This window comes from Schistocerca nitens, chromosome 6, assembly GCF_023898315.1.
Source record: "Schistocerca nitens isolate TAMUIC-IGC-003100 chromosome 6, iqSchNite1.1, whole genome shotgun sequence".
NCBI classification, from domain to species: Eukaryota; Metazoa; Arthropoda; class Insecta; order Orthoptera; family Acrididae; genus Schistocerca; species Schistocerca nitens.
Genome location: NC_064619.1, coordinates 309,865,895 through 309,875,194, shown reverse-complemented (window position 1 = coordinate 309,875,194; position 9,300 = coordinate 309,865,895). Strand labels below are relative to the sequence as shown.

General features: G+C 48.1%; 1 protein-coding gene across 1 annotated transcript in view; it reads right to left on the bottom strand.

Annotated features, from left to right (window-relative positions):
• Positions 1–411: 411 nt before the first annotated feature.
• The window catches only part of LOC126263341 (zinc finger protein 865), a 30,956-nt gene continuing 22,067 nt past the window's right edge, over positions 412–9,300 (bottom strand). The window contains exons 2-4 of the mRNA XM_049960430.1: positions 3,528–3,919; positions 2,589–3,461; positions 412–1,913 (exon numbers count right to left, since the gene is read on the bottom strand). Of these exons, the coding sequence (XP_049816387.1) occupies positions 458–1,913; positions 2,589–3,461; positions 3,528–3,919 (2,721 nt within the window). The 3' untranslated portion in view covers positions 412–457. The remainder of the gene's footprint in view (positions 1,914–2,588; positions 3,462–3,527; positions 3,920–9,300) is intronic.

The following is a 9,300-nucleotide window of genomic DNA, read 5'->3' as shown; positions in this document are numbered from 1 at the left end:
ACAATTCTGTATTTCCAGAAGCTGTGTGAAAACTAAACCTTGATCATTCCACTAAACGATATTTCACTGTGAAAATGTATTCATATCATTTACACTACAGAACTGTCATGGTCATCATTCTGAAACAATACACTTCAGAGAACAAAAATTAAGAAAAACATATTTAAGCAACAGTGGGAAATTTATGACAAAGTTACAATAAAATGGAGATGTTCAGTTATTAGTTGCAATTTTTTTTAATAAATGTTCTCATTTAACTGTATTAATAAGTAAAAATTTATTATATATACAGTCTTAATTAACTATAAAGTTAAAGGTGTCATTGTATTTATCACAGTTACATTGCTGTGACACTTTATTTCATTCACACATAACGAAAAATAGGACGTGGGAAACACGTTTATTGCACTTTAACCCTTGAGTGAAACGATGTAACCTAGTAAGAGAAGTAATATGGTCACAATACCGAAGACGACGTTGCCATAATGGGTGGCGGCAGTGGAATATTTAAAATGGAGTTTTTTGTATAACTTTGGACACTGCGTAGGTTATCTCCATTGCAGAGTTCTTTCGTTATCATTGGCACATTTTCACTCAGAGAATCAGGTACATTCATGCTAGGAAATGTGGGTTCCGCCAGAGGGCAAGCGGGAGTGTTTACAGTCATTCGCTCCTTTCCACCTTGACATCCACTTTCTGGTCCAGACTGCTGTGAAACGTCCTCCACCGGTTTCCCTTCCGGTCCGTTTCCGCTTACTGCGGCGTGTTCCCGGCTGGAATGTATGATCACTTGGTAGCGGTGGCGGAAGGTTTCACTACAGTGCTCGCATTCAAACTTGCGAATGCTATGGCGCCACGAATTGTGCAGAGCCAGTGTGGCCGGCGTGTGGTAGGGGAACAGTGGCGCCTGTTGCGGACACCAGCTGCACCTTATCCTCTTGCGGGAGAGGAGTCCGCTCATATACTTCTCTCGGAGTTGACACAAGGTACGACTGGCGCCGAGAGTTCTCCACTTGGCAGACCGCGGCTTCGGAGACGCCGAGCGTTTCAGGACGCGAATTTCCGACGCGTCTTCTCCTCTCGCCACAACTCGTCTGGGCTGCCTCTGCTTCCGAGAACGTTTCGTGCCAGCTGTAGCTTGGTCAGTTTTTGGAAACGAACAGTTGAGGGAAGTTCCAGTTTTTAGGTCTACACAGCCAGATCCACAGCAGGCAGTGGCAGAGAGTGGTGGGCAGTGGCGAAGCTTTTGGGAAACACTGTCACAGAGATCGCAGGGGGTTTCAGGTAAGTGGTGAAGCGGCCTATGCCGCTGTAGGGATTCGACAGAGTCCAGCGGGTGTTGGCAGTGGGGGCAGCAGACGAGAGTATTGCCGACAGAAGGGGAGTGCATTTTGGAGTGGTCCCTGAGTGCTGACTCTCCGAGCGGGGTGACGAAGGCACAGCCGTGCTCCTTGCAGGCGAGCAGGCGTCCGTTGTGTATGCGCATGTGCTCCAGCATCAGTGCCTGTGACGCGAGGCTGCACTCGCAGACGCTACAGCGGTAGGGCAGCGGTTTGGTGCACGGCTTCTTCGCGGTGGCAGTGTCCGTGGCTGCCTCGGGCGCGCCGCTCTTGGCCGTGTGGTGGACGAGCTGGTGCGTCTGCAGCGAGTTGACGTCTGCGAACTCGCAGCCGCACTGCCGGCAACCGACGGGCGGCGGAGGCCGCTGGGCAGAGCAGCTTACCGGCTCCTCCTCCTCGTCCTGGTCGGAGGTGTCGGACGCTTCCATGTAGTGGAAGAGGCGCGCCGCACCGAAGTGCTGCTGTTTGGGCGCGGACCGCGGCGCGCTGAAGGCGTGGAGCGGCAGACCCAGCTCATACTGCTGCTCGCGCTTTAGCAGGCCAAAGTGGTTGCTCGGGGCAGCGCCCTGGTGCCTGCAACACGCAGGGGGTCTCCGTCAGCCAACAGATGAAACGCCCTCCTCAGCGCACTCCCTCTTCTTCACTCTAGCAACCACACAGTTCCTCTACTAACATCCTTTGTTATAAACACTACTGATCATTTCTTTTCCTGAGATATCAAACATTTTGAGCATTCACCATCAGACTTTTCGTTTCTCAGCCTTTTTAGTTCTCTTTTTTTATACAAGTCCACAATTAATATTGGTCTCAAAGCTACTTGACACTATAGCAAAAGAGCAAGAAATATAACGAGATTTATAAGTGTAAAGTTCCTCAGTGAAGAGATGTAATGTGTGATTCCTCACATGTCAGTCTTTTCAAAATAGCAGCACAAAAAATCGTTACAGCAAAGTGGATATTCAATGTTCCTTTTTTGTTTTCCTTACCCGGAAGCACTCGCTATCGAATGTGGATGGCTTGGGGATAAGCTGTCGGAAGTAAAACCGTTCCCATGTTCCCACGGACTGCAAAAATACCGAGAAAGGAGGGAGAGTTAGGGCGGCAGCGATAACTGAAAGGAGCGAGAGAGAATTTGAAGCGGCAGAGAAGAGAAAGAGAGAGAGAGAGAGAGAGAGAGAGAGAGAGAGAGACAGAGTGAGAGGCAAGCAGGTAGAGACGGCCTCGGAGCGAGGCCCGGGCCGTACTTACTGGTGGTGCTCCTGCCTGTGGATGGCCAGCTGCGCCTGGTCGTCGGCGAGGAAGGAGCACTTGCCGCAGGCGCGCTTGTTGTGCACCTTGAGCACGTGCGTCGCCAGCCGCTCGGCACGCGCGGCCTTGTAGTCGCACAGCGCGCACACGAACGGCTTCAGGTGCGTGTTGAGGTGTCGCTTCAGGCACCAGTTGTCGACGCCGGACCACGAGCAGTAGCAGCACGAGTAGCGCTTGTCGACGTTTTTCTTGTTCTTGCTAGCGTGCGACTTGGCGGCGCAGCCGGCGCGCTTGCCGCCGCAGTCGGGTGGAGGCGGGGGATACGTCGGCGGCCGCAGCACCGGCGGGGGGAAGCCGGCGGGCACGTCGAGCGCGTGCAGCGGCGGGTGGGCGGCGGTGGGCGGCGGCGGCGGAGGCGGCACCGACAGCGGCCGCGCGCCCGGCCGGTCGGCTGCGAAGTAGTGGTGCGGCAGGCCCGGCGTCGCCCCCGGCGTGGGGACGGCCGGCGCGGCGGGGCCCGGCGAGGACGCCGGCGGGCTCTTGTCCGGCTGGCGGCGCACGCGGTTCAGGTCGTACGGGTAGTCGCGGTGCATGCGCAGAAAGTGCTTCTTCACGTGGTCCGCGCGGTTGAACTGCTTCTGGCACACGTAGCACTGAAACGGCTTCTCCTCGCGGTGGATGTTCTCGTGGCGCGTGAACAGGTCGCGCCGGTCCGTCGAATACGGGCAGTAGCCGCAGCAGTACCGCTTGACGCCGCTCGAGTCCTGTTGCTGTTGCTGTTGGGATGCCGACGGCGGAGGCGGTGGCGGCGGTGGCGGCAGTGGCGGTGCGGGAGGGTGGTGCGACGGAGGCGGCGGGGGCGGAGGGTGTCCGCTGGGCGGCGGTGGAGGACACGCCTGCGGCACCAGCAGCGGGGGCGGCGGCGGCGGCCGTACCAGCCCCGCGACGGCCGCAGCGGCGGCCGCCTCGGCGCGCGCCTTGAGCCGGTGCAGGAACTTTGACACCTCCTCGAGCACCGGGTTGTTGGCGAAGAGTGCGGCGTCGGCGTCGGCGGGCGCCACGGCGTGCTGGCGCGTCAGGTGCGTGCGTACGCAGCGCGCCCACGCGCTCGAGTACGGACACTGCGGGCAGTGGAAGACGCGCAGGTTGGCGTGCGAGCCGAGCCAGTGCTCGGCGACGCGCGCCAGGAAGCCGACGCAGCCGCAGTCGGCGCAGCGGAACAGCTTCTGCGCCGGGTTGTAGGTGGCGACGCGCGAGCCGCCCGCCCACGCCGGCGGCGGCTCGTCGCTGGGCAGCCAGCGGTCGGCCGGCCCCTGCAGCGCCTGGTGCTGCTGGTGGTGGTGACTGTGGTGCTGCTGCTGCTGGTGCTGCTGGTGCATCAGCGCGGCGAGTCCGAAGGCGGCGAGGGCGCTACCGTGGCCGTGGCCGTGGCCGTGGTGCGCCTCCTGCTCCTCGTAGTCGGCCACGATGCTGCGCAGCACGGCGCCCACGCCCACGCTCTCGCCCCCTCCAGCGCCGCCCCCGCCGCCGCCCCCGCCCCCGCCTCCGCCGCCCCCGCTCCCGCTCCCGTTGCCGCCCGTCTCCACGTCCGCCTCCTCGCCGTACAGCTTGCGGGTTATCTCCTGCACAAACACACAGCAGTGCTCAGTCTCTACCGGCGCGCTCCGTAGCCACACGGACAAGTTTGCCTCGCACGGCACCGTAAGGAGGGAAGCGAAGGCCGGGTAGGCGAAGTTTAGCGTACTGCGACATCGCTCGTACTACAGGGCAAACGAATGAGTGATCGATCGACTAGACCGCGGTTGCGAACTGTACCTGTCAGGGTAGCCACGAGCGCTACAGGCTCTTTCAGCAGTTCGAATACTTGGTGATTATTTACGTGACAGGCATAGTATCAACCTTCCCTCTAGTCGACCACACTCTTTCGTTTATTTGCCTTCTAGTGCAGGCTGAGACAAGGAGTGTTGTGTCAGTTGGGGAATAATGTGTAAGGCAAGCAGCCACGGCTTCTTTAACAGACAAAGGAAACGGATACAAATTTATTATTATTTATTTATTCGAGTAACGCTTTTGGGAGCTACGATAAATCAACTTTTATTCTGCTTCTTTGTCTTTAATTTTCGTTGGTCCCCGACTTCCTTCGTCCTTCGAGAGTGTCTTTCTTTTTCTTCCTGGGTCTACTTTCTTCCTTCTGCAAGTCTGTTCCTTTCCCGAAATGTTGCCTTTTGTGTTTCTTCCATAAAAAGTATTTTGTTATATATTAGGTCCATTCTAATTCCCGTGTTTTTCACATCTTTGTCAATGTCGGTGAACCATGTGGGTTTGGATTTGTAGCTGTTTAGTAAGCTTACGATCTGCTTACTTAGTCTTCTTATCCATTCGGTATGTCTGGCCATAACTGTAGTCTTCTTTTTCTAATTACATCAGTTAAGTTTTCCATTTTCAACCGGAGCTCTCTGTTTGATTTTAACTTGCATTCAGTTACTGTTAGTTCTAGGCCCAAGTATCTTCCTTAGAATTCCTCTTTCAACTCTTTCCAGTTTGTCAAGATCCCTAAATCTCGTTAACTGTTATTATTATTATTATTATTATTATTATTATTCGACTTGTGGGTTATTTGGTGGTCTATGCAAGAATGGTCTAATGTCTGTATTTGTGTCTTTGTATTCTATATGTGTCAGCTGAAATTTTTCTTCCATATCTGTGTGTCACTTCGTGTTCTATTTGTGCTTCTTCTGGTGGCTGTCTTAAGATTTCGTTTTCCTCTGACTGTTTAATTGATGCGTGTTGTTGTTTGTTTGTTTGTTTGCTCTGGGATGTTTGAGTCCATTACTGTATTTTCTTCTTCTTCTGATTGCACATTATTTTGTTCCAGTATTTGTTGTACTTATTGTTTGATGTTTTCTAATTCTGACTGGGGTATCCTGTTATTTTTGATTATTACAGCTAGTCGTTGGTCTGTTAAAAATTTTAATTCTGGGTATCTGGTGATAAATGTTGTGTATACTTGTGATCTGTATCCAGTTGTGTTGGTTCCTAAGTTTGTTGCTTGGTAATAACAGAACATGAGGTGTCGGTTAACTTCATCTGACCATCTCATCCTCTGTCTTTGTTTTCCTTCTAGAGTTGTTGCAGGAACCATATCCTGCAAAACACCTCTACTTGGATTTAAATCATTTTCCGTGTGGCTAGCAGTGTCGTTACCATTGTGGACGGGCATAGGGTTCAAGCGTCGTCCCCGACCATGACGGCGCTTGTCTGACGCTTCATTAGTTCTGTCCTGAACCAACTAAACACACTGAAAGGGGGGTTAGCCCTATTAGTGGTTTGTTCTTTTCGTCGCCTTTTACGACTGGCAGTACATACCGGTGGCCTGTTCTTTTCCCGGGCCTCCACGGGGACATTATTATTATTATTATTATTATTATTATTTCTTTACTTTCTCAGACGTTAAGTCTGGTTAAGAATGGAAAGTGACGCGGACCTTGATCAAGCGTCACTTCCTATTAACTGTACGGTATGTGTTATATTGCATTTAGGAACTTTCGGGTAATTGAACATGTATCAATAATTACGGATTTCTGTAGTTGTATATATATGTTTGGATGTAGCTGTATTGCATTGATGTACTGGTGGATATTGTGTGGTATGGCTCCTGTAGTTTATAGTATAATTGGTATGATGTCAACTTTATCCTGATGCCACATGTCTTTGACTTCCTCAGCCAGTTGGATGTATTTTTCAATTTTTTCTCCTGTTTTCTTTTGTATATTTGTTGTATTGGGTATGGATATTTCGATTAGTTGTGTTAATTTCTTCTTTTTATTGGTGAGTATGATGTCAGGTTTGTTATGTGGTGTTGTTTTATCTGTTATAATGGTTCTGTTCCAGTATAATTTGTATTCATCATTCTCCAGTACATTTTGTGGTGCATACTTGTATGTAGGAACTTGGTGTTTTAAAAGTTTATGTTGTAAGGCAAGCTGTTGATGTATTACTTTTGCGACATTGTCATGTCTTCTGGGGTATTCTGTATTTGCTAGTATTGTACATCCGCTTGTGATGTGATCTACTGTTTCTATTTGTTGTTTACAAAGTCTGCATTTATCTGTTGTGGTATTGGGATCTTTAATAATATGCTTGCTGTAATACCTGGTGTTTATTGTTTGATCCTGTATTGCAATCATGAATCCTTCTGTCTCACTGTATATACTGCCTTTTCTTAGCCATGTGTTGGATGCGTCTTGATCGATGTGTGGCTGTGTTAGATGATACGGGTGCTTGCCATGAAGTATTTTCTTTTTCCAATTTACTTTCTTCGTATTTGTTGATGTTATGTGATCTAAAGGGTTGTAGAAGTGGTTATGAAATTGCAGTGGTGTAGCCGATGTATTTATATGAGTGATTGCCTTGTGTATTTTGCTAGTTTCTGCTCGTTCTAGAAAGAATTTTCTTAAATTGTCTACCTGTCCATAATGTAGGTTTTTTATGTCGATAAATCCCCTTCCTCCTTCCTTTCTGCTTAATGTGAATCTTTCAGTTGCTGAATGTATGTGATGTATTCTATATTTGTGGCATTGTGATCGTGTAAGTGTATTGAGTGCTTCTAGGTCTGTGTTACTCCATTTCACTACTCCAAATGAGTAGGTCAATATTGGTATGGCATAAGTATTTATAGATTTTGTCTTGTTTCTTGCTGTCAATTCTGTTCTCAGTATTTTTGTTAGTCTTTGTCTATATTTTTCTTTTAGTTCTTCTTTAATATTTGTAGTATCTACTCCTATTTTTTGTCTGTATCCTAGATATTTATAGGCATCCGTTTTTTCCATTATTATTATTATTATTATTATTATTATTATTATTGTAGGATTAATTAATGCGAAGATCAGTCAATAACTTTTTGCTGTATTTTCGTTACCTTCTGCCAAGCCTGTATTCAGACCATATTCTCCTCACATACTCCACGATGCTCCCACATTTCGGTACTATGGCCTTTCATAGATTGACGTGATCTGTCGCTTTTGCGTATTCCAGGTGGTTTCCATTAAAAAATTCTGTTTGACTACCGATTATCTCGCATTCTCAACGAATGCGCACAACACGTCAATGATTTTATTTCAATCTCATCACTGTTTCACTTGCCCTTATTCCAGCCCTAAGGTCATCATTAGCTTTTTTCTTGAGTCTTGATATTCTGGCAGTCCTTCGTAAATTATCCATTTCAACAGCTAACTGCCTTCTTTCGAGGTCACCTTTTAAAATACATAGTTCTGATCCAAAGCGCACGACCGATTCAAACATTAGCGCACCTCTCTTTTCTTATTGTTGTTAGAAATATTCTTGTCCTACCATAAAGAATTCAAATACCACATTACTTTCAACTTTGTTGTAGTCTCTATTAATCAATCCACTTTCGTCAGTATATGCCCATAGATATTGAAATTTTTCTACAGAAAACTGAGGCGTGAAAATGGCAGAAAAATGGAGAAATAATTAGGCTAATCAGCAGATCACGCACCACAGAAGTCACGACAACGTCGGACTGTGAACAGATGCAGTGTGCACGAAATTCATCACATCGCTTCAGTAATAGAAAATTTAGAACAATACAGAAGCAGTTCGGTTCCGGTAAACAACTTGCGTAATCCAATATTTTAGTTGGAAACGGGTCCACGGCCGTGATAAATGGTGTAAGTTTAATGCGCTGGTTGTTGTTTGTAGAATTAAACCATAGTTATATTTTATATTGTTTACTACTAATAAGAGAAACACCCCATCGCACCCCTCTCCCCCCTCCCCCCCCCCCCTCTGCCCCGCCCTCAGATTTAGTGGCAAGATGATCTAGTCGATAGCCCATCAAAAACTGAACACAGATCAAGCATGAAAAAAGGAGAAAGATGTACTAAACCGTGAAAAAACGCAAAATAGAAACAATGAACGGTCCAACAACAAGAAGTGCAATAACGAGCAACCAGAAACAGCAGTAGCGTCCTGGGTCATGGTGTTGGACTACCAAGTGGGCGAGCTGTGTTCAAATCGCCCTTGTGCCGTTTTCTGTTTTCCACAACATTATGAACAGTCCGTCCGGTCATTGAAATGTTTGATCTCTTTCTGTAGTCTTGGCAGTTATCATACTATACGCTGGTTAAAGATGTCAGTCACGTGGTAAGAAAACGTTGCCCTCACAACTGAATGTGATGAATAATGAGAGCAGGCGAGATACCACACAGACGCCTCACAGAAATGAAAACAACAAATAAACGCGTGAGGACTATGTTACATCAAAAGTAATCCAAGAGCTAAGACTTCCAAAACGGCACGCAACTCCAAAAACGTTACAAACATATGTTCTGACAGAACACGGATAAACTGTGTGATTGTGAAACTGTTGCGTTAATTTGTTGCAGCTTATGTGACAAACTATTATGTTTTCATCGTTTCCTTGGGAGTTATCACATTCATATGAACACCTAAATCGGGCAAGGAGGCATGTCTCACTCACCAGGCGTACAAATTAGGTGCGTCGATAACCGATGCCTATCACACGACACACGTGCTGTCGCTAAAGCCGTGTATGACACACCAGACACGTTTTCAGTTGGAGGATTGGGTTGATTTGTCGCCTTGTCATCAAACGTTCGCGGTGACCATTCCAAAGCCACTTCCTTTCGGCTGCTAGTAGAGTAGCTGTGCAGAATCAACTGTCATTATA